We start from the raw sequence: 24,611 nt of genomic DNA on the forward strand, positions 1-24,611 counted from the left end.
CTGTTTGGATACAGTTCACATGTTACTAAAATTAATGGTCTGATACAGTGTATGATTCCATTTATATGAAATGTCCAGAATAGGCAAATCTGTAGAGAAAGGAAGCAGATTAGTGTTCACCTAGGACTGAGGGTCTGGGGTGGAGGGGAGTGGGAGTGACTCTTAACAGTCCCCCTTTGGGTTCCTTTGGGGAGAGTAGGAATGTTCTGAGAGTGATTGTTGTGGTTGTTGTACAACTCTGCACTTTAGCAGCTCACACCGAGTCCTCGGAGGTGACTAAATCCTCTGAGTCACACAGTAACTGAGCACATTGTATCGAACGTGAATTCTATCTCAATAAAGTCATTATTTTTAAAAAAGTAATGGTCTCTGCACTCATACTCAAGATTATTTTCTTAATCATTAGCGTATTAACCTTCCTCTTATCTTGTACATTAGCATAATTCAGATAAGTTAATATTCATGTACTTTTTCATATACTTAGATATTGTTCTATAAGAGCTAAATCGTTAACAGAAGGGTGCCACTATTGATTTGAGGAAATATTTCAGAATTCTCATCCCACCTCTGATATCGTTTTCTTGCTAGCTACTTAATTGCTCAGTGCATTTGAGTTTATTCTTTCTGAAAGATGACATTCCTATCACCTTCTACAGAGAATGTACTTCTAGTTAATGAGTGGTTCTTCTTAAACAAATTTATATCATTTGAGGCTTGCATAAAAAATACTAAGATGACCAGAATTAAATGCAAAATTAAACTGGGAAAATTTTAAAACATCCTTTCTTTTTAAAATCATTGTCATAAATACCTTATATCCAGAAATTTAATTTATTCGTAGTCTTTCTTCACTGAAGGGTACCTCACCTGGCTTTTGAGCTTGAAATACAGCTCTATGAGCTTTGCCATATAGCTGAATTTCTCCAATTTTTAATAAACTAAAAAAAAACAAACTCAATAGGAAATTATTATAATGGAAGACAGGTCTACAGATAATGTTAACAATTAAATCATTTAAAAACTCATATTATTGCCCTGGCCAGTGTGGCTCAGTTGGCTGGAGCATCTACCCTTAAACCAAGGGTCATAGGTTCGATCCCTAGTCAGGGCCCATCTAGGTTACAGGTTTGGTCCCTTAGTTGGGGCGCGTAAGAGAATCAGCTGATCAGTGTTTCTCTCCCTCTTCCTCCCTCCTGTCCCCTCTCTCTGATATCAGTAAGCATGTCTTTGGGTGAGGATTTTTTTTTAAAAAGAAAATATGTAAAACTCATCTCATCAATTAGCCTTACACCTCTAAAAAGAATTATTAAGAATGAGCATGTCTGAGCTGTCTGGGCCTCCTCTCGCTCCGCCCTCTTTATGTGGAAGAGCTCACAGAATTGCAGTGAGTTCAGGAGCATGCGCTGGCCAGCACCTCCCAAAAAGACGGCTCAGGACCCCAGCACCCTTGGACCGGGGTCTGCTAGGCCAAAACCATTTTCATTATAATACGACAACAGTGTTTTTCTTCCTCACCGTCATTCTCTCACAGGTACATGAAATGTGGAAGCAGAGAGGAGATTCTGGCTCTCTTCTATTAATCCAGTCATTAAAGTGATTTGCAAAAATGTAAATTAATGCCAATAAAAGATGCTTTTTCATTAAAAATGTTAATATATAATGGGTTCATTATGATGATTTTTTAAAGGGATTAATCATTATTTTTCTGTTGCCAGTTTTAATTTCCAATTGATAAATATCAATAAGATACACTCCACACAAACAAAATCTATTTCGACAGAGTATAAAGGGTCCTAAGTGCAAAAAGAAGTTTAGGTAGTCCGGGAGGTAGGTGATGAGCCTTGATGTTTATTGCCCTTATGTCTGTATCAGAACAGAAATTATCTTATTATTTTCAACTGATTAGTATTCCTTCTGTCTTTTTCATTTTCTTAAAAAAACCCACATATTCAACTTTGTATTACACAGCAGAAATAGATACTTCCCTAATTACAACTTGTAAGATTCTTGGATTTTGTCTTCTCCTTTTTTAGGGCCACCTGAATTAGAGATGAACATGGGCGGACCCCAGTATAGCCAACAGCAAGCTCCTCCGAACCAGACCGCTCCATGGCCTGAAAGCATCCTGCCCATAGACCAGGCCTCCTTTGCCAGCCAAAGCAGGTGAGTGCTGAGCCCCCAGGAGACCCAACAGAGCAGTGCATCATGAGGTCTAAGTTACTTTATGCAAGCCTGTGCCAGGAGTCAGTCTTTTCCTTTTAATAGTTGGTGCCTGACCACTTTTCCTGCATTCAGGCTGTATCATCTGCTGAGGGAAGGGAGAAACCCAGAATTCAGACCTAGAGCGTGCCTTTAAAGAAGCTATGGTACAGGTAGAAAATAAAATACGTACACTAATAATGGTAATATGAGTTAGTGTGCACTATATATGCCATAAGAGAGATAAATTGTATTTCAAGAGATCATCAACTCGGGTGACTGGGAAAGGCTTTGAGGCCGTGAAAAGGAGTCACTTCTGGAGGCAGGGGCAGCAGGAAACCAGTCCACCTGGCCAAAGCAGCATGGTCAGAGGGCTGGATGCTACAGAAGCCACATCGTATGTCTAGGGAATCAGAAAGTCACCTAGATTTTATATATTTCATATATTTCTATTTCATATATTTTGCCACATCGAAAAAAAATAAAAGGCGCACTATCAGAAGATTTGGCTGGAAGAGTAGAACAGCAATAGACTAGGTTTATATAGGGCCTTAAATACCAAACTGAAGAATTCAGACCTTGTGCATTAAGCCATTGAAACAATTTTTTTGAAGGCTGTGGTATATGATCAAGTTTATTGAATTTTGTTGGTTTTGATTGTCAGTCTAATCATTTTCATTTTCTTGTCATTGATCTTTTCTAATTGCTTTTGAGCAATTTCTTGTATTTGCTACATTGTAGCTTTACTACAGTGTGTGTAGGTGTGGATTTATTTATTTATACTACTTGGTATTTGGTATATGTTATTCATTTCTAAGAGTTTTATTTGCTTGGTTCTTTTCATAGCCTCTTTTTTATTAGCTTATTTCTGTGATTTTATGTTTATATCTTTAAATTATATTAATCATTATTTTCTGAGGTTTTTTTTTTACTCAGTAATTTCAATATCTGGATTTCTTGAAGTTCTAAATCCAGTAATTGATCTGTTTCCCAGAGTACTTTAATATTCTTTCATTGCCGATCTTAGTCACTGAAACATCTGGGGTTGAAATTGAGGACATTTTTCTTTTTTTTTTTTTTTTTAAGTCTAGCTTTTATTTATTAATTTTTTAAATTTAATGTATTTATCTTTAGAAGGGAAGGGAAGGAGAGAAATATCAATGTATGGTTGCTTCTGGTGCATCCCCTGCTGGGAACTGGCCCCTGCTGGGAACTGGCCTGCAATCCAGGCATGTGCCCTGATGGGGAATCAAACCGCGATCTTTTGGTTCGCAGGCCCATGCTCAATCCACTGAGCTATACGTGCCAGGGCTTGAGGACATTTTTCTTGAGAAAGAATGTGTGGGGGTCTCTGCCAGGGCTGGGGTCACTACTTACTTGGGTCTAGTCCAGGGTCCCTCAGCTTAGCCCATCTCAGGGCAGGTCTTAGACTTTGCTGTGCTTTATAGATTAAAAAACAAATACACACATCTGTCACCCATGGCTTGGGACGCTCAGCTTTTAGCTCACTGGTATTTGTTTTGTTCCGTATTGTTCCCTGCAAAGGCAACATCACAGTGTGTTACATGCATAGTCTCACTGCTTTTAGCACAGCACTGGAAGCAGGAGTTGCCCGAGGAACCTGGGGGCCTGAGTGCTGGCTGGCACTGCACAGCTGGCTGGTGGGCGAAGAGCCCCAAGGCAGGGCGGTAGCTGGGAGCCTGAGCAGAGACTGAGTAGGAACTCATAGGATACAGGCCTTGTTTTCTAGGAAGTAAACTTACACTGGAGAAATTTGGCCTTGAGGCTCATATACAAAGAGTTGGGTTGGAGGCTCAATGAAGACCTTACTACAGACTGAAGGTCTTTATCCTTCTGGGATTATTCTAGTCTAAAATTATACATAATAATACTCTTATCAGATTCACAAGTGATGAAAATCAACAGGTTTCTGAACTTTCCCAGAAGTAGAACACGTTTCTAGAGCTGCTTAAAAATAAAACTTTCTGCGCTGGCTGGTGTGGCTCGGTGGATTGAGCGCAGGCTGTGAACCCAGGGGTTGCCAGTTCAGTTCCCAGTCAGGGCACATGCCTGGGTTGCGGGCCAGGTCCCTGGTGGGGGATGCACAAGAGGCAACCACACACTGATGTTTCTCTCCTCTTTCTCCCTCCCTAAAACTAAATAAATAAAATCTTTTTAAAAAAATACAAATTTCTGAGTAATTCCCACTCTGGGATTTAATGCTTTTGTTGCCATTGGGGTTGCACAGCTCAGAGAAGTGGTGTGGTGCCCATTTTCCTGTCTGTGTGTTAAAGGAATAGTAAAGGATTCAGAGAATTTGATGATGTTTAAAAAAAAAATGGAAGATGAACGTGAGCCCAGCAATAGGATTGGTGGGAAAAGTAGAAAGGTGGTTCTTTCACCGAAAGGAAAGACTTAGGGGAACTGCTGAACAACTGCTGTAGGGAGATAAAGAAGGAAGGGTACTCGCCAGCTATATTCCATTCGCTTAGCAGGAGCAACAAGCATTTTCCAACCCCACTGTGCCTGTGAACCGCCTCTGGGGTCTCATTTAAAGGCACATCTGGGTGGGACCCGGGAGAACTGCAGTCAGGCATTCTGGCTCTTTCTGGACTGGCTCCCTCCAGCTCTTTCGGTCTCATTTCACAGTGTCAGGGGGCATTATGTTTTTTCTGAATGTGTTTATTTGACATATTAAAAACTCACCCATTTCCGTAGAAATTTGCACGTAATAAAAATTAGTATAATAAGTAAATCTAACACTTGATGTTTGTTTTTGAATGCAATGTGAAAAATGAGTTTCTAGAGAAAACTAAGGCCAAAGTTAGGATTGTCACTGTTGCCCAAACAGATGAGAGTTCTGGGTTTTCGTTTGTTTGTTTTAAAAAGGAAGAATCCTGGGTTGTACTGAGTCTGGGTACAGAAGACACTGCGGGGTGTGCTCGGCCGGTTCTGTGACTCAGCACAGCCTGGGCTGCAGCTTCCTGGGTCACTGTCGGCTGCCTCTGTCTAAGAACTGTGTGAACAAAACAAACCGTTTGCACCACTTCAAAAGTTATTTCACTTTTTCCAGCTGCTCGCCCCACTTCTTTTATTTTAAATAATTTGGTTTGGAGAAAATTTATGACCAAATCAGTGCTTATCTTACTGTACTAGAACTTCAGAAGTGACAGGTAACAGAAGTTTTAACATCTCTCTCTCTTTTTTTCAAAAGAAAAAAGCAGTGCTTTTAAAAAAATCCCCTTCATACATGTCACCATTAATAGTTTATGTTTTCACATCCTATCTGTTTAGGAATAGGTTTTTTAATGTTTTAGGAACCAAGCATTAGTGTAGACACACATTTCAAAAAGGCAGTGGTTCAGCCCTTAAATCTCTAACATATTCCTATACTCAATGATTTGTAGTTGAATTTCCACTTTCTGTAGTTCCATTGTGGTTTCTTTCCTTCACTCATCCGGTATGTGAGAGGAAGGTTTAAAATATAGTCCAGAATGTATAGATGATTTGTTTGAAGATTTCTGTTTGATTTATAAAAGTGATTTTTTTTCTCTTAAAATATAGTAGCTGCATTTTATGAAAGACTTGCTTTCACCTTAAGTTCAAACTCTTGGAGTTAATTTGGTTTTCTCTTATTTGAAATGTTTCTGAGAGTAAAGTGTTTCGAGTTGACTGTTTCTCATTATGTAGCAGCTGCTACTTTTTTGCAAAATTTCGAGAATACATGTGAAAAGTGAGGGTAATGGTTCTCAAACAGGAGCCCAGAATTGATCCTACTCACCTTATCACCATCTGTAATGTCCTTACTAGACCATAAATAAAAATGAAAATATTAAGAAATGGGATTTTTGTTGATAATGGCCTGGTTCCTCCCTTTATTCCTCTGAATTTTACCCTCCGTCTTAATACACATGTCTGTCAGTCACCATCTGGATTATAACTGCATTTGTAACTGCCCAAACTGGAGGAAAATACTTTCTTTGTTACGTTGGCAACCATCTATAAAGTTTAGATCAATAAGCCTGGATCAATATTTGTTCTATAAGCCCAGCATACTATGGTGTCTTTAAGGGAAGTGATATAACTTATGCAGTATGCCCAAATTTAGAAAATCAAGCCACAGTGCGATGTATTTTTCTGTGTATAAGGTATGATTTCCTGTCTAGATCAGGAAGTTTTTATTACAATCAACTGAAAATTTACTGAACCTATGTAGTTCAAGTACCAGACCAACAAAGAGATTTTAGATGTCCTCACTAGGCACAGTCTGAAGTTGATGTTTTTTAGCGTAGATGCCAATATTGATGTAGCATAGCACAGTGGATGGTGCTAAAGTTGGGAGGTGAGTGGGGTGGTCAAGAGTGGCTGTGAAGGAGTGCATCCAGCCCTGGGGGAATCTTAGGTGGAGAGGAGAGTGGGAAGTGGGGAGTGAAAGGCCCTGCATTATGCTGGTGTCGGAGAAGATCAGCTGCCCAGGATAACTGGGCTCACAGGGAAGTTGTGGGCACTAAGTTTAGAAAGCTCAGGCTTTACCAAAGTGTGTGTGTGTCCTTGAATTCCACCCCCACCCCCTGGGCCCAGGAACTTAGACATTTTCCCCAGGGGAACTGAAGTAAGAACTCAGCATCGGCTCAGTGAAGTGTTTTTGGGGGAAAGGAACCTGACAGCACCTTATCAGAAGAATCAGGCCGGGACTATAAGCAGACGAGCACCTTGAGAGTCCCACCTTGAATAGAACAGGGCCCAGAGATACTAGTTCGCTTTTCTTTAATTAAAAAGGAAATGAAAAGCTTGTAACACAAATGGGTTGCTTTATTATGTAGGAAATTGTTTAAATGCAAGTTAATATTTGCATCAGATTTTTTTTCTTCAAGCATTTGAGTGTGTCTTTACTAGGTTACGTTGCTTGCAAAGATAGAAAGAAAGCTCCTCCCCTTCTGACTCAGTACATACAACACTAGGGAGTCCGGGTTCATGCAGGACGGGTGCAGCCTTGCTGGAGTTAAACAAGTGTACATTTCGCCTGAGCTTGTCACCAGTGGAGAGGTTGGGGGCAAGGTCGTAGCTGTGTAGGAATGAAGCTTCTGAAGAAACAGATGTTGAAAATTTACAATAAAGCTACACAAAGAAACTACTTGAATACCATCTTTGGGGAATGAGGTCTCAGCCTAAGAGAACATGATAGATACATAGATGACATCCACTGTTGGCTGGCTTGAGCTCTTTTTGCATGAAATTGATGACAGCCAAATGTTGGTCATTCCTCTTTGGGGCATTTCCTCCTGCCTTTGCTTTAGTGACATGCAGTCCTATGATTTTCTCCTTGTTGCCACTTTTCTGTGTCTGCTACTACCTCTCACTCCCTAAGTAGCAATGGTGGAGTGATCTGATCATATTTGAATTTAAACTTGAATTTTGGAAGGGTGTGGCAGGGCAGTGGGGGAACTAGTTCAGTGCCTGCTGTTTAATGAGAACCAGGGCAATGGTAGGGAGAGGCAGCACGTGTAGAAAGAGTCCCAGAATGAGAGCAGAGCCCCTGAGAGTGTTGGTGGAAGCCCTTAGCATGCCCGCGTGGCTCGTGCTTCTGGCTGCCCTGCTTGGTTGCAACGCCTCAGAGGCAGTGGGACTGCAGGCTTGGAGCCGGGGACAGCGGGTAAGGGTGTCATTGAGGGACACTTAATTGGGTGGGTTTTCTTTATAAGTAACTAGGGATAAATGGAGAGTCTAGATTATCTTTTAATGTACTGTGTTCTTATAACTATTTGAAATTGTAGGCTTTAATAATCAGCATTTCAGGATTTTAGGCCAACATGGCATATTAAGCTATCTTCAGAAAACATGGCATATTAAACTGGGTTAAACAGGCAAGTTCATCCTTTGATGAGTCTGTTTTCACTTAAGAATGAAGTTACTTATCTGTAAACTTATTTCCTCCAAAAACATATATTATACTACTCTGTGGGTACAAATTAGACTATTTTGGCAAATTATAAGTATCATTTCCCATTTGGTATTAAAGTCATTCAGAAGCTCTTTGTAAAAATCTCCCACGATTTGTCAGTTAATTTAGTTACAGGAGTTTTATATACCATAGACTTTGGAGTTTAGTATTATGGTTTTATCACCTATTACCTTATAGCATAACGAACATAATTTGCATATTCACGATCAGCTTTTCTTGTCTAACTCAGGAAGGTTAACCACTACACTTCTTGAGGGCGTTCATAAACGTTCACAAGTCTAGCATGCATAACTAAAAATGTCCTATTAGTCCAGTCAAGTTTAGTCCAGTGACAGCTGAGTTCAAAAACTTCATGAAGCTTGTATGCCTATAATGCTCTCGTCTCCCCAGGTTGATCAGCATAGCCTCATGTAAAATATGGTTGTTCAGTTAGTCTCCTACAGAAATTCAGGAAAGTCCCTTGACTACTTCAGTGAAAAATAAATATATATGCACTTAAGGAGTCAGGTTGATCTTCAGAAATGTAATAGTCACGTGGGCCCTGGACTCATGTAAGTCTCTGTTCAAGTATATCTGTTTTTTTAAAGAGTTTATTTGAGGCAAACTGACAACATGTGCCAGGGAGAAGATCTCAAATGCTCTCTGTATATTATTTTTGGTTGTCATTTTGTTCTATTCTGGCTGGTACGGTATTTTACTACAAAGACCCTAGGGGTCAACTGATGCTTTTGTCCTTAAGGAAAAACAAAATTGTTCTCCAACCGATTAGCCTTTTTCCACGGGCCCAAGGTGAAGTCTGTCTCTCTACAGGCAGCCGTTTGGCAGCTCTCCAGATGACTTGCTGTGTCCACATCCTGCCGCGGAGTCTCCCAGTGATGAAGGAGCTCTCTTGGACCAGCTCTACTTGGCCTTGAGGAACTTCGATGGCCTAGAGGAGATCGATAGAGCCTTGGGAATACCCGAGCTGGTCAGCCAGGTACGCGCAGATGGAGTTGGTGTGGCTCCAGGGCATGAGGGTGTTTGTTTCCTGTTTCCTTTTGCTGATAGATAGTCTCAGTCTGCTTTTTAGAATTTTTTTTTTTATCTAATACGAGGCTAGCTTTATTTTCTTTCTCTCCCTCTCCTTGTTACTCCCACATAAACTCTGGCCCAAGAATGGAAATGAGCTTTCCATAGAATTTGGGTTATTGAGCTGAAAGGCAGAAAGTCAGGTCCTGCTGCCTAATAACGCCGGAGAGGGACATGCAAGAAGCAGAGAGACCCAGAATGGAACGTTGCTGCCCCAGTGACCCAGAATGCTGTCATCAAAAAAACCAGTAGCTCTTCCCAGGCCAGGTGGCTCCATTGGTCGGTGCGTCGTCCTATACACCAAAGGTTGCAGGTTCAATCCCCGGTCAGGGCACATACCAGAAGCAACTGATCAACGTTTCTCTTTCTCTAAAATCAATAAAATATCCTCGGATGAGGATTTTTTTAAAAATGCACTATCTGTCATTGCTATATTAATCTTATATTTGTAGAGTAATAATGGGAAGCTATTTGTTCTAAAAGAATACTTGGCACATGTGTCAGCAGAAGTCATTTTAGAGGTCACTGTCATTCAAAAATCAATTTTTTAACATATCCTCAAGATTTTATTGTCATATAATAAAATACGAAGCTTAGAACTGGACCACTTGGCCCTTTCTCCTCTTATCTCCTCCCAGTTCGGAATGCTCACATTCTCTTCACAGCCAGCATTCTCTTATCCGCAGTTCCTCGGCACAGGAACCTTCTTCGTGGTTTTAGCCTGGTTGGTGGAAACTTGGCTTAGTCTGCCCACCACAGCCACTCTGCCTCTGTCATAACCGCGCTTTCCCTGCACGTACAGAGCATCCTTGTCCTTCCTGCACCACGTTCCTTTGTGGGGCTGATGCTTGCCACGCTTCGTACAGAAAGTACGGCGGGTTTCAGGGATGTCGCCAGGTTTGCGAGAGTGCCGTTGGCACGGAAAGGATGCACTCAAATATCATTTTGACCTTTGCCCATGACATTCTTGGGGGATAATTAATCATACATGGGAATATAAAGAAGTTAACCAGTCTTAATGTACTTACTTATTTAGCTTCCTTCCTCCTGATAATTAGTTACTTAAAGTAATTCTCTGCTATTTAGAGCAGTAATACAAGAAATAACCTAACACAGTCTCATGAAATAACAGTGCTTTCTGAATTTGGATACCCAGCTAAATTGGTGTGAAGCGGCCTTGCTGGTTTACTGTATAAGGAGTAACCTAGAAAAAACTGTCATAGTCATGCTACTTACTGTCTTCCGTTCTCGGCATGAGTCATCTTCGTGTCTTATTACTAAAAAGTGCCTCCCAGTGTCCAGTCAGCTTCTTGCACGTCTGACGTGTTGTGAGGGAGGGTCTGTGATGATGGCGATGCAGAGTCATTGGGGACTTCTCTGAAGCATTGAAGATAGTCTCGTCATAATCCCCACCGTTCGGTAGATGTAGTGGGAGTTAATGAAGACTTGTCGATTCATAATGAGAACGGCAGAATGGAAAGAAATGACTTACGGTTACCTAATATAACCTGAAATAAATCAAGAAAGGAAAATGGAGTTAATGTATTTCCTGTGTGGCTGGTTTACTGTGCTTTGGGTAGTAGTTAGAATTTCACATTCAGTGTCTTTGTCCTTGAGTTTTGTCTAAGTGACATTTAAAAATGTGATCCTCAGGATTGCTGGGTGCCTTGTTTTTATCAAAACTGGCATCATTTCACTGTTAAATATTTTTAGTTGTCTTTTTTTTCATTTATTTGTATTATTTTTGTTTTGTCTCATCAAATTCATCCTTATATCATATTAAACTGAATTATGGGAATGTGGTTATTAGGTGGAGTCAGGGGAAATGAAGTTCCAAGATAGTTTTCTAGATTTAGTTGGCGCAATAATTCAGCAATGAATGGTTTCCCCCACATAGACTCCATCCACGTTTTTTTAAACTGTCATGAGGAGGGGATAATGGGCTCAGGTCTCATGGGCCAGCCTCAGGGCCACACTGACCTGAACCCTGAGTGTCTCCAGGCCCTGCTCCAACATGGCTAGGCTGGTTTGGAGAAGCCTAGGATGTTACTAAGCTAAAGAAAACCTTCTAGATGTTTGTGCTGTTGGGGCCTTCCCTCCAATAGATCCGGGATTTTTTACTCTCAGAAGTAGATGGAGGAGGAGAATTAGCCAGGTACACTTTTCTACTTCACCCATAGATGATTAAACCCACCTAGGTCTGAGCTGTTCCCTCTTGGAGAAGTTCTGGATTTTCTCTACCTACCCCATTGTGACCCAGATAGGGGAGCCTTTAGAAGTCAAGAATGCCAAAACACATTAAATTTGTCAAGTAGGTGGTAAGATGGTGACAGAACGTGGGGAGCGTAGGAACTTCTGACAGCTCCAGTAAACAGTTAAATAAAAGCAGTGTATCATATTGGCGGTCCTAAGTCACAGACTGGTTTGGAACCCACTGCTCACTAGCCAGGTAGGCTGGTTGCAATTTGCTTCACTTCTCCAAGTCTTGGTTTTGTTATGTGCAAAATGGGAATAGCAGTGGTGGGAACCCCACACTGCTGGTCCCAGATAGATACCAGGGTAGTTGTTTCATTTAAATGAATTATACAAGTATGAGCAATCTGTTTCACATGCGCACGCGCACACACACACACACACGCACGCACAAATATTAAACATGGGTGTTTAAAGTCCAGGTCAGCGTCTGGTGGAGTGAGTAGGTGGCATTCGTAGTCGTGGCCCATGTGCCCCTTCTCTTGGGAATCAGGCACAACCCCTGCTTCCTTCCTCACAAAACTGGATCTGTTGAAGAAGGAGACTTTCCTAGGAAGAAAAGTGAAGTCAAACTAAAAGTGCCTTTCTGTAGTAAGTATGGTATGAAAAGCTTCAAATCTCTGACAGTGGGAGAGGCCAGCTTTATATTTCCTCTGCTGTTTTTAGTGTCTTATTTGTTTATTCCTTGGGGACTTTTTCTTCAGAGCCAAGCAGTAGATCCAGACCAGTTCTCGAGTCAGGATTCTAACATGATGCTGGAGCAGAAGGCACCTGTTTTCCCACAGCAGTACGCGTCTCAGGCACAGATGGCCCAGGGAAGCTATTCTCCCATGCAAGACCCCAACTTCCACAGCATGGGGCAGCGGCCTGGCTATGCCACACTCCGCATGCAGCCCAGACCTGGCCTCAGGCCCACGGGCCTGGTGCAGAACCAGCCTAATCAGCTGAGACTTCAACTGCAGCATCGCCTCCAAGCACAGCAGGTACGTTCTCCATAGGTACCTGGTGGGGGGGGGGGGGTTGGGGAAGACCAATGCCACATGGTGCAAAAATCATGTAGATTACAGTAAATCTCATTCCATGCTTTCTAAGGGAGTGGAAACTTCCCTAAGATGATCCCACAATTTTCATACTCCTTTCTACTTCTATCTTTTTTTCTCCTCTACTAACCCCACTCCAGTACCAAGTAGCTATCCTTTTATATTCTAACTCTATTATTTATTAATGATCTAATCTTAAGCTCTCTCTGAGCCTTAATTTTCATTCTGTAAAATGGGCTTATTGTACAGAACAGGGAAATACATACACATTTAAGAGATCTAGCAGTTTCCAGCCCAAAGCTAACACTCAGGATACTGGTTGCTCCCGTCATGAGTCCTATCTCAGGACAAAAATAGTCACTATTAGCAACAAGCCGGGGTAGACCTCTATACTACGGCAAGTGATGATGTTGCAGGCTCTCAGGTCTCCTTTCATGACCGTGAGTGATGAGCACCTGCCTTTCTCTAGTTTTCCTCTTGGCCTCTTCTGAGCATTCTCCTCCCTTGCAAACAGTATGTTTTCCAAACAGTCCAAAATAATTTTCCAGTTATAAGCAGTGAGATACCTCATTCAAAACTAGCTTTTACAGAAATTCAGCTGCAAACCATGGTGTTTTATGATGTAACAGCATGCAGATGGTGGGTTAGGAGGGTGATTTTTTTTTTTAGGAAGATGATTTGAAACAAAACATTGTGTTTTTAAAATGTACTGATTCCTTTGTCTATCCATTTAGAATCGCCAGCCCCTTATGAATCAAATCAGCAATGTTTCAAATGTGAACTTGACTCTGCGGCCTGGAGTACCAACGCAGGTAAGGAGCAGACCAGCCATCAGCTTTCCCTGTACCCAACTGACTCTTTGGTGGGATTTCTCCCTCTTTGATGCCCCCCATAAAGTAACTTAGACTCCATAAGATCCAGATGAACACAGTGGATTTGTAATGTCATTCAGTTGTCTATCTAGTCTGTCACTTTCAGTGTTCCTCCTAACCACTGCATTGTTATGACCGGGTACAGTTGAGTCTCATCATTCACACGTATTGTGTTCCATACAGTTACTGCAGGCACAGAATAAGCAGATACTGAACCACTCACTGCTTCTAGAAGAAGTAAGGGGTTAGGCTCCTACAAGCCTCTGGTCGTGACATTTTCAGCAACCTAGCACTATATAACCCTGTTTGGGGTGTGTTTCCATATGAAAACAACATACTTAAGTTGATTCATTAACATTAAACTCACAACCAGTTTATTAACCTATAACTCATGTAACACATATTTTCTCTATAAGGCAAATCCAGCCTCTTGTGCTTGGGATCACTACACAGCCCTTCAGCACTGTTCTCAGGAGCCCTTTTAAACTGGAGAATCACCAACCAAAAGTACAACAGTGTGACAACTGTGGAACTGAATAGTGCACAAAAAGGACGATTGTTTGCAGTATGGGGGCGGAAACAAGAAGGCGGAGTCAGGAGGGAATGTGCACAGGAGGTGTCTGATTCTCCGCCACTCTGCACTTGTCCATAAATGACAGTGGTGCTGTGAATATTGATTAGTGAGCGAACGAGTTCACAGATCAGGAATCCACAAGTGATGAGGATCTGCTCTGTATCAGTTGGGCTCATAAACACCCTTGTACCGCTTGCTGGCAGCGGAGGTGTCTCTTCACTTCGCCCATCCCTCCCTGTGTGCCCCTCTCTCTCCCTGCCTCTGCTCAACCTTTTCTGAAGTACTTCATGCACCTTTTGGCACAGTGATTTAGATTCCTTTTGGACTTGAATGCCCCTTGAATGGGACTCTAACTGCCATCCTTAAAGTTTATATCAGAGTCTTATAGATGGGACTGGAGTTACTGTGAAGCCCTGCAGTTAACTGTCCTCTCACCACAAGCCACAGTTTAATTGGTATTAACATTGAACTTAACCCATGTACGTCACTGCAGTGTTTTGAAATAATCAACCTATCTGTGGAATTTAAAGGCTCTTATTCTCATCTGTCAGTTGTTCAACTCTAAAATGTTCTTTCCATGTACACTTATTTTCTAAATAGTTTTGCACGAGACTGCCATTCTTCTCCTATTTCTAATACACAGTTCGTTTTTTACTCTGTGTCTGCCCTCAATGTTTTCTGTCCTGAATTGCTCCCATTTCAGGCACCGATTAATGCACAGATGCTGGCCCAGAGGCAGAGGGAAATCCTGAACCAGCATCTCCGACAGAGGCAAATGCATCAGCAACAGCAAGTTCAGCAAAGAACTTTGATGATGAGAGGTCAAGGGTTGAACATGACATCAAGCATGGTGGCTCCCAGTGGTATGCCCGCAGCCATGAGCAACCCCCGGATCCCTCAAGCAAATGCACAGCAGTTTCCATTTCCTCCAAACTACGGTACTGGACTCACACCCCCACCACCTTTCTCCAGTCCTTTCTCCCCGGTGTCCCCCAGTTCTGGGTCACAGCTCCTCTCTCACAGCTCTTTGCATGGCTCCCAGCTGACTCTGGCTAACCAGGGAATGATAGGAAACCTGGGAGGACAGTTGGGGCCCGTCAGGAGTCCCCAAGTCCAGCACAGTACCTTCCAGTCTCTCAGCTCAGGTACCACCTTTTCTCTGAGTGCAGGTCTTACTTTAAGAATGACCAAAGTAAGGGTGCATGTATTGTGCACCAGTTGTGTGTGTGAGTGTGTATGAATTTGTGTGTTTATGTCCATGTCTATAAACATAGGTGGATATGTATATATTTATAGTTGAAAACCTCTGAGTCTGACTCAACAAATCAATAGATATATACAAAATGTTGAAAGACATGTATAAATGTAAATATTAGAGACATTCTACAACATTCAAAAATAAAAACTTTAAAGATTACACCAAATCTTTAATGAATAGATAATTCTTGAGAAATGCTATATAGAAACGACAAAGGAAGACCCCTTAGTTTTCTTCATATTGATTTGTTGCGGTGGTTAAATGGCGTCTAGTGTAATTACTGTAGAGAATTGAGACATGGAGATTTTTTTCTTCGTGCATTTTATCCCAGCTTGGAATCTTTAAAGTACATGTAATTAACCAGTACATGATCAGGTATTTTAAAGTAATTTTCTACATGTATTTAATTTGAACATTCTTTTTTTTTTTTCCCGAGTCTCTATGATAAAGCTAACAATCTCCTATGGACTTCTGTTTTGGTTTTTGTTTTTTTTTCTTTTTTTAAGGACTAAGTCAGCAACCTGATCCTGGTTTTACTGGGGCCACCACGCCCCAGAGCCCTCTGATGTCACCCAGAATGGCACACACCCAGAGCCCCATGCTGCAGCAGCCCCAGGCCAACCCAGCCTACCAGGCCTCCTCTGACATGAACGGATGGGCGCAGGGGAACATGGCTGGAAACAGGTGCGCTGTGTTTCTGTGTCTTTTTGATATAAATGATCACCAGGGAACTTGCTGTAGACCACGAGTCTCTTTTAACTTCTTTGCATAAGAAAGCATTGTCAAGGAAACTGCTAAGTAAACCAGCTTACTTTTTCTAGGGCAGAAGTCACCAGAATTTGAAGAAGCTTAGCGTAAAATCTTCTCCTTGGAAGTAAAAGGAACTTCCCTAAGAGGGTAGCACCCCACCAATTTATGGTAGAAACTGCTGAGGAAGGCAGTGCGCTGGAAGCTGTACTTATTAGTATGCGTAACAAAAGCAAACAATAAGCTTGTCCGGTACAGACACAAAGGTGGGGAAACAGACTTCCAGACCTTCACAGGGCTGTGGTTGTCCCTACAACTCCATTGACCACTTCAGGTCCTGTTGTTCCTGACCTCAGCACCTCCTGGCTGTCCCACCCTGGGCTTTCTCACCCTAGTTTTATTTATTCTGAAGTCAGTTCCTTGGAAACAAGTGCTCAAAGCTGCCTGCCTATTTGCACGAGGGCACTAACATTTACATGTCTTCATTGCATTCTAGCATGTTTTCACAACAGTCCCCACCACACTTTGGGCAGCAAGCAAACACCAGCATGTACAATAATAATATGAACATCAATGTATCCATGGCGACCAACACAGGTGGGATGAGCAACATGAACCAGATGACAGGACAGATCAGCATGACCTCAGTGACCTCCGTGCCTACGTCGGGGCTGTCCTCCATGGGTCCCGAGCAGGTGAGCACCTCAGGGAGCCTGCGTCCTCCAGTTACAACTTTCCATGTACTCAGCATCTGCTGTGAACTCCCACATTTATTTTGAAGAGTGTTTTCCCACCTGCGTTAGTGCACACTGTATAGGAATACTTGTTAATGACGGAATGCACATGCAAGGATTCCTGGCTGCTCAAGCATCTTTCAAAACATTTCTTAACTTTCTGGTCATTTAAATTTTCCTCTTACTTGGGGAATTTAGCAACAGCTAATATGAACCTGTAAACATGGAATGGCGAATATGCTTTTTTAAATAGCTTTATTTGGACTTATAGTTTAATAATTGATTTTTTTTCTAACTGTAAAACCAGATGAATCACAGGCCAAACTACCTGCCATCCAATTAACTTTAACAAGACTTCCTTTATGCGGGGAGATTGACGCAGATGATCCAAAATTTACTTTTTTATCAACTTCAGATGTGGATACTGTGATTTTTTTTGTTAATTTTTTTAATGGTGCTATATTATGGTGACTAATGTTGAGAAAATTCTACCACCCTAAGTATATACCAGCTCTACTGGTGGGAAAGAGACTCAAAGTACCTGCTATCTTTGAGCCAGAGCGGGACTCAAAAATCCATGCTGGGCTGATCCAGGAGTAAAGATACTGGTTAATAATTTTCAAATTCTGTTTATAGAGGATCTTACTTTTAAAGGGCACCAAAGGCTTGGCATTCTACTACCTCAGTAGTTCATCCAAAGTATGGATGTGGCAAGGACCCTGAATCTTCTTTCTTATACTGAGAAACTGAGCAAAGAAAGTTTAAGTAGCGTAGACAATACGCCATTGAGAGCACAGGTAGATCACAGGTGTGGGAATGGTGAAAGACTGGAAGTTCGATTTAGATCTGTTTAATTCTGACATTGGTTAACCACAGTTTACTGAAAATTTACTGAGTTTTGCAGTGCCTCAGTGTTTTGTAACATGATGTTAATAAAAAATCTGTAATGGTGTATGAGAAAATTTAAAGTCCCTTTCAGTTTAAGAAAGTTGTATTTTTATGAGTAATAATAATATAGGATTTTATCTTTTCGATGGAGAAAATGTAGTGCTCATGTTGAATTTTCGACAAACAAGGGCCACTAGTGGCTCTTCGTTTGCTTTCTAGGAAAAGTGTACATAGTGAGGGCTGTTGAGATGGTCTAATCTAACATCAGTCTTAACCTGCGCATCTGTAAATTGGTGCATTTTTAGTCGTTCGGATTGTTTTAAAATGGTTACACAGATTTCAGCCTTTCACATATCAATTATTTTGGAAACCCAAAAAAACACAGCAGAGTGTATCTTATAACAGAATCAGCTCTCTATCAGCATTTGTAGATTCACTTTGAAACTTGCAAAAGATGTAGAAATGCTAATGAATAGTTCACTTAGCCATGGAAAATGTCACAAATTCAGCCCTGTTTTGGGTATTCACACTGTTCTTGCTAATCAATAATTTGCCTAGTAACAGGGATATGAAGAGCCTCTCAGATGACTTCAATGTCCCAAATATGAGTCATTGGTCTACTTTAGCCCCCAAAAATGAACATGTTATATGACATGAAAATGTTTCTAATATGATCGTCTCTGTGGAATTTCTATATAGAATGCAAATAAAATTTAATTTGAAGACAGCTAGTATATTACAAATATTTATTTTCATGATTCCCCCTGCTTTTCCCAACATATATACATGACAGGAAAGATAGAGGGATATAGCCATTTTTATGTGGTCATCTTTCCCTGCATTTTACTGGCAAAAACCAACAGGAGGGCCCTGGCTGGTGTAGCTCAGTGGATTGAGCACGGGCCTGTGAACCACACGATCTCAGTTCGATTCCCAGTCAGGGCACATGCCTGGGTTGCAGACCAGTTCCCTGCAGGCCAGTTCCCAGCAGGGGACCCACGAAAGGCAACCATACATTGATGTTTCTCTCCCTCTCTCCTTCCCTTCCCCTCTAAAGATAAATAAATAAAAAATATTTAAAAAAAAAAAACCCAACAGGAGGAAGGTCCTGGGTTGTTCCCCACTGCACTTGTGGACTTCCCACTAAAAACAGCCCCTGTCCTATCTTGTTGCCCTCAGGTTAATGATCCTGCTCTGAGGGGAGGCAGCCTTTTCCCAAACCAGCTGCCTGGAATGGATATGATTAAGCAGGAGGGAGACGCATCACGGGTAAGAAACAGTGAAGACGTGTGAACAGGGTTAAGTGAGCATGAATGTTTTATAGGCCAAAATTAGCAGGTAGCTTGAAGATAGTTATAATGCTAGTGATCTTTTAAAATATCTTCTAATTGTATCTACTTACAGTGGTTTTGTGTGAATAATTATTTGTTTAAGCTGATGGTATTGTATAAATTAAGAACACTAATTTTGTCCCGGAATGATATTATAGCAAAACAAAATATAAAGTGGCAATGCATTTGTCATGTTAGAGCAACCCATTTAAATTATTTTTGCTTTCTAAGTATTTGTCTATATTCCATTTTCTTCAGGAAACAATCTTATATATCTTTTCCTCACTACCTTAGACACTTGTTCAAAGGACAGTAGTGTTACCAGGTTCAACCAAACCTTGAAACAGTAGAATAGTCAGTACTTAGAGCCCAGCCGAGTTGTGTGCCCAGCAGGAGCTCTGTTGTAGGAAGGCTCTGTGACACCTGGGCCTGTGGGGCCCTAAAACCTTAGATACACGAGCACTAGGTAACTCGGTACGTTAGAAGTTCTCTCTTAGTGGAGAAAATGTAGAATTGGTGTTGAATGTCCTACCAAAAAAAGTGAATCTTGGATGGTTTTGTTGAGATTATCATTCAAGTGTAAAGAGCAGTAACATCAGTTTTGATAACATAGAGTATGAACTTTCTCTGTGTAGTGTCTCTTGTTCAGAGAACCACGGTCATGCCCGGCAGAGAGGCCTGTGGGTGGGAGTCTGGTAGATGTTATCTGTGTGCAGGTACACAACTCACCTACATGGTTAACATACTGATACAGTAAGTCAAACAGAAAATGGAATGTATTTTATACTGACCATGTGTTTAGACTATAAATGTGCCCACGACTGAGGTTTGAAGGCCCCTAGGGGGGCTGGCACCTCCCCAGATGCCGGGTCCAAGTCTCCACAGCATCTCGGCAGCGTCTCCACAGGTGGTGGCCGTATAGCCCAGTGACGGATTTTGCGCAGAAAGTAGAGGCTTGGAACCTGGGTGCACATCCCAGAGGAATGGTGACACTAGTAACAATGAGGCTTCCACAGAGGACAGCCCAGGTGAACCCCAAAAGCACCAGGAAGCTTAACCCGTGAGCACATCATCTCTCTGGAGCGGGGCTGTGTTTGGGGGCCAGATGTAATTTCCCTCTCTGAATCCACCAGACCTCCCTCACCTTTCCGTGTGGCCGTGCACCAGCACAGGCCAGAGTCACTGCCTGGGCCAGGCCAGCAGCCCGGTCTTTCCCTCCTGTCTTCCACTGGCCCCGCAGCTCACTTACCTTGTATCCTCCCACTGCTGTGTTACCACCAAAAGGAAAAGACTTGCCGCGTGGAAAGCAAAACACTTGGGTGGTCACAGTCTTTTTTACAAATTACGGAAATACCAATGTGTATTGAGCATTTACTGCAACCCTAATTCTCTGCTAGGCTTTATTTCAATTACCTCATTTAAACTGCAGCACAGATATGTGGCAGAAGTATAATTTGGGGGGGTTTAAAGCCCTGCCCCTGTGGTCCTGCACCAGCAAGGCGTGGACCAGGCAGGCTGAGCTTGGGGTTCACTCTTTGCCCCTGTACTCTGCTGCCCACCTCCCAGCAGGGACAGTGCAGCCTTGTAAGGTTTTCCTAAGGGTTTTCCACGGGTAGCATTGGAGAAGGCCGAAAAGGAACAGGTATTTCCTTCTTTGGTGCCATTACCGTCTCTCCTATAAAGGATCCCCAAGGGAAGAGAAAGACACATAATTCAGCTCCAATAGAAGAGCCCTTGGCCTCAGGCATTGGGTGCTTAATCTTGGGAGGGAAGAACCCTCTAAAAGAAGACAGGGGATGTGCCTGTGGTCTCTAACACTAGGCCTCTGAAATTTTTTAGTGTATTTTTTTCTGTTGCCATTTAGCCCCTTACACTCCCCACCCCCTGCACGTCTCCCAACATTTTTAGATGAGAAGAGTGAATCTGAGGATTAGGTCATCTATCCAAGGTCACCCAGCTAATAAGTAGTAGACTATATCACAGGAGAGGAGGATCACCCTGAACAGCACCAGAGGAAGGCAGGGAGAGGCACGGACCTCCCAGACTCAACTAACCCACCAGGCGGGTGTGGGAGAGAGGTGAGCATCAGGCAGGGTGCGCCCCGAGAACCAAGGTGTTTACCTTCACACACGTCCAGCTGCCTGATGGGTGCCCGGTAAAACTGGAGTGGAATGATTATTGTTAAGATCACAAAAAACAACTTCAGTAACACGGGATGCTGTCTTCATCAAAGGCACCTTTCAGGAACCACGGTGAGAGTTCTCTGGTCATCATCTGACCCCGGCCCTTCATACCCCTCTCACTTTCTTTGTGTTTTTTCCAGTCGCCTCTTGAATTGGGCTTATCCATCTGTGCTCATCCATCTGTGCTCTGTTTATGCTGAGTGTTAAGGTCAGAGAGTGTATGTGCAGTGTATCCCCTCTAATCCATGAGTAATAATGGGTCACCACTCTGCACATCTCACCATGCTACTGACGTGAGCACAGAGGGCTTCAGGCACCTCATCCCCTGTGTTGCTCTGATGTGCTCCACGCTGTGGCAAATCAAGGACCTCTTTTCAGATTTTGTATAGGTAATTGGGTTCAATTTGTTGAACTAGGACCTACTGTGATTCACTATTAATTGAATCTATGTTCCATTTATCTTGAAATGGAGATCAAACTGTACCTTGCTTTAAGCAGAGCTTGTATATACAACTGTGGACTTAATTGCCAAAAAACTATGTAGATAAAGGCAGGTATTTTATTTAACCAGAAGATTCTTTCCATTATAGGAGTTAGTGCATTCCTTTATATTTAAATATTTAAACATATTCAAATTGAGTTTACTGCTTGGCCTCATGGCTCTTGTATATAAAGTATAATTGTGATTACTTATATTTACTAGTGTCATGGACACTAGGATCAACTTTGAGTTGGTGATGATGCTAATGATGGTGACATTTACCGAGCACTTAGTATGTCCCAGGAACTATGTAGACACATTGTGTACATCATTTTGTTTAATCCTCACAACAGCCCTAAGACATATTAGGTACAGAAGGGTCAATGACTTCCTACTGCATGGCACAGCTGGGACGCCACGCATGTTGGCCGTGACAGGCCACACTCAGCGGTCTGTCACTGACCTCATTCCAGCTCAGAGCTGCTTATCAGTGTCTGTTTGTGTTAAAGAATACTGCCTTAAAGTTTTTAAGGATGTATACACTTCTCAGTTAAAATGTTCCTCCAGACTTCTGGTCAAGCTGGAGGCATAGGTAGACAGGCTTCACCTCCTCGTGCAACCACAGGGAGAATTACAGCTAAACCTCAAAACAGGTAATACCCAGAACTGTCAGAAAATTGAACTGTATGGAAGTCTGACAAGCAAGGGTTTAAGGAAGCCACATTCATCCAGATGGGTAGGAGTAAAAACACAGAGACGGGTGGAGCGGCAAGGAAATGTGATGTGGCGTGGGGAGGCAGAGGCTGCAGAACGGACAGTCCCACGGTCACCAGTGTGGATGAAAATTGAGAGGGATACCTTGGGAGCGAGGGAGCCCAGCCCTAGGCCAGACTGCACAGTTCAGGATTCTAGCACTCTGAAGGTAAATCCCCATAATTTCCGGCTGTAAAAACTAGTGGGGTTTGCGGCAGTGGAAGAAACTGCTGGATTTTCAGGAGACTCCCCTTAAAGGGCCCACATGGTCTTAGAACATAGCAAACCCACCCATTCTGGGATTCAGTACCTGAACAACAGGTGGCAGTTGCATATGCACAGGTGGGTGAAGTGACTGGAAGTGGGGTGCGTGCTGGGCAAACCTCCAGAAGCCAGGCAGCAGCACTGTCCCCTCTTCAGGGCCTCCCCCCACACAGAGCCACAAAGTAGTGAAGCAGATTGCCCCACCATGGTGATTACTTAAGGCTCTGCTCCACACAATATACAGGTGCCTTTTCTACAGTAGGTCACACTACTAAGACAGGAAGTCAAAGCAGCTCTACCTAATACACAGGAGCAAACACAGGGAGGCTGCTAACTTGAGGAGACCAAGAAATAGGGCTGAAATGAAAGACCAGAACAAAACTCCAGAAAAAGAACTAAATGAAATGGAGATAACCAGCCTATCAGGTGCAGAGTTCAGAGCACTGGTGATCAGGATGCTCAGAGAACTCATTGAGTATGGCAACAACATAAAGGAAGAAATAAAGGTTAACACTGAGTAAAATAGAGAAAAATCTACAGGGAACCAACAGTGAGTGGAGGAGGAAGCCAAGATTCAAATCAATAATTTAGAACATAAGGAAGAAATAAACATTCAACTACAACAGAATGAAGAAAGAAGAATTCAAAAAAATGAGAAGAGTAAAACAAGCCTCTGGGACATCTCCAAATGTGCCAACATCCGAATCATAGGGATTCCAGAAGGAGAAGAGCAAGAGCAAGATACTGAAAATTTATTTGAAAAAATTATGAAAGAAAATTTACCTAAGTTGGCAACAGAAATTAGACATACGAGTCCAGGAAGCACAAAGAGGCCCATGTCAAGACACATCATAGTTAACATACCAAAGGTTAAAGATAAAGAGAGAATCTTAAAAGCAGCAAGAGAAAAGCAGAGAGTTACCTATAAAGGAGTTCCCATAAGACTGTCAATCGATTTCTCAAAAGAAACTTTGCAGGCAAGAAGGGACTGGAAAGAAGTATTCACAACCTAGATTACTCTATCCAGCAAAACTGTCATTTAGAATTGAAGGGAAGATAAAGTGCTTCCCAGACAAAGTAGAGCTGAAGAAGTTCATCACCAAGCCATTATTACATGAAATGTTAAAGGAACTTAGAAAAAGAGTAAAATTAAAACTATGAACATTAAAATGACAACAAACTCACAACTGTCAACAACTGAATCTAAAGAAAATTACAAACAAGCTGCCCTGGCTGCTGACTCAGTGGTTTGAGAGCTGGCCTGTGAACCGAAAGGTTGCCGGTTCAATTCCCAGTCAGGGCACATGCCTGGGTTGCAGGCCAGGTCCGCAGTGGGGGGTGCATGAAAGGCAACCACACATTGATGTTTCTCTTCCTTTCTCCTTCCCCTAACTACACAAACAACCAGAACAGGAGCAGAATTATGGATCTAGAGATCATTTGGAGGATTATCAGATGGGAGGGGGATGGGAGAGAATGAAGGAAAAGGTGCAGGGATGAAGAAGTGTGATTGGTAGGAGCAAAATAGACAGGAACGTTAAGAATAGGAAATGAAGAAGCCAATTACATGCATGACTCATGGACATGAACTAAGAGGGGATGCTGGAGTGAAAGGGGGTACCAGGTGAAGGGGAGCAGGGGGAAAATTGGGCCAACTCTAATAGCATAATCAGTAAAGTATATTTTTATAAAGTATTTAAAAATAAATAAATTGTGCTTCTAAACTAACTATAATTTGAGTGATTTCATATTTCGGTCAGAGCCTTGGCATATTTACATGTCAAATCATTTAAGTGACACAAATTAGGAATGAATATAGTACAGAGAAAAGTCCATTAAATGTTCTTCTCTAACAGGAAATCATCAGAGGTCTTGTCACCTAAGCTAATTTTTTCAGCCTGGGAGGGAGAATCATCCAGCCAACCACGAATGTAACTACCTCTGACCACTAGAATTCATAATCTGGCAATAATTTCCCCAGATCTCTTTCCAAGGTACTGTGGT

General features: G+C 42.2%; 1 protein-coding gene across 5 annotated transcripts in view; it reads left to right on the top strand.

Moving 5' to 3' along the window:
- NCOA2 (nuclear receptor coactivator 2) overlaps window positions 1–24,611 on the top strand; it is a 290,146-nt gene that overhangs the window by 260,635 nt on the left and 4,900 nt on the right. For all 5 annotated transcript variants that reach the window (XM_053660857.1, XM_053660858.1, XM_053660855.1 and 2 more), the window contains 8 exons: window positions 2,034–2,163; window positions 8,972–9,137; window positions 12,187–12,465; window positions 13,257–13,334; window positions 14,672–14,906; window positions 15,733–15,910; window positions 16,470–16,668; window positions 18,775–18,864. In XM_053660857.1, coding sequence (XP_053516832.1) covers window positions 2,034–2,163; window positions 8,972–9,137; window positions 12,187–12,465; window positions 13,257–13,334; window positions 14,672–14,906; window positions 15,733–15,910; window positions 16,470–16,668; window positions 18,775–18,864 — 1,355 coding nt within the window. The remainder of the gene's footprint in view (window positions 1–2,033; window positions 2,164–8,971; window positions 9,138–12,186; window positions 12,466–13,256; window positions 13,335–14,671; window positions 14,907–15,732; window positions 15,911–16,469; window positions 16,669–18,774; window positions 18,865–24,611) is intronic.

Source organism: Artibeus jamaicensis, unplaced genomic scaffold, assembly GCF_021234435.1.
Source record: "Artibeus jamaicensis isolate MK-2021 breed Jamaican fruit bat unplaced genomic scaffold, CSHL_Jam_final scaffold_916, whole genome shotgun sequence".
NCBI lineage: Eukaryota > Metazoa > Chordata > Mammalia > Chiroptera > Phyllostomidae > Artibeus > Artibeus jamaicensis.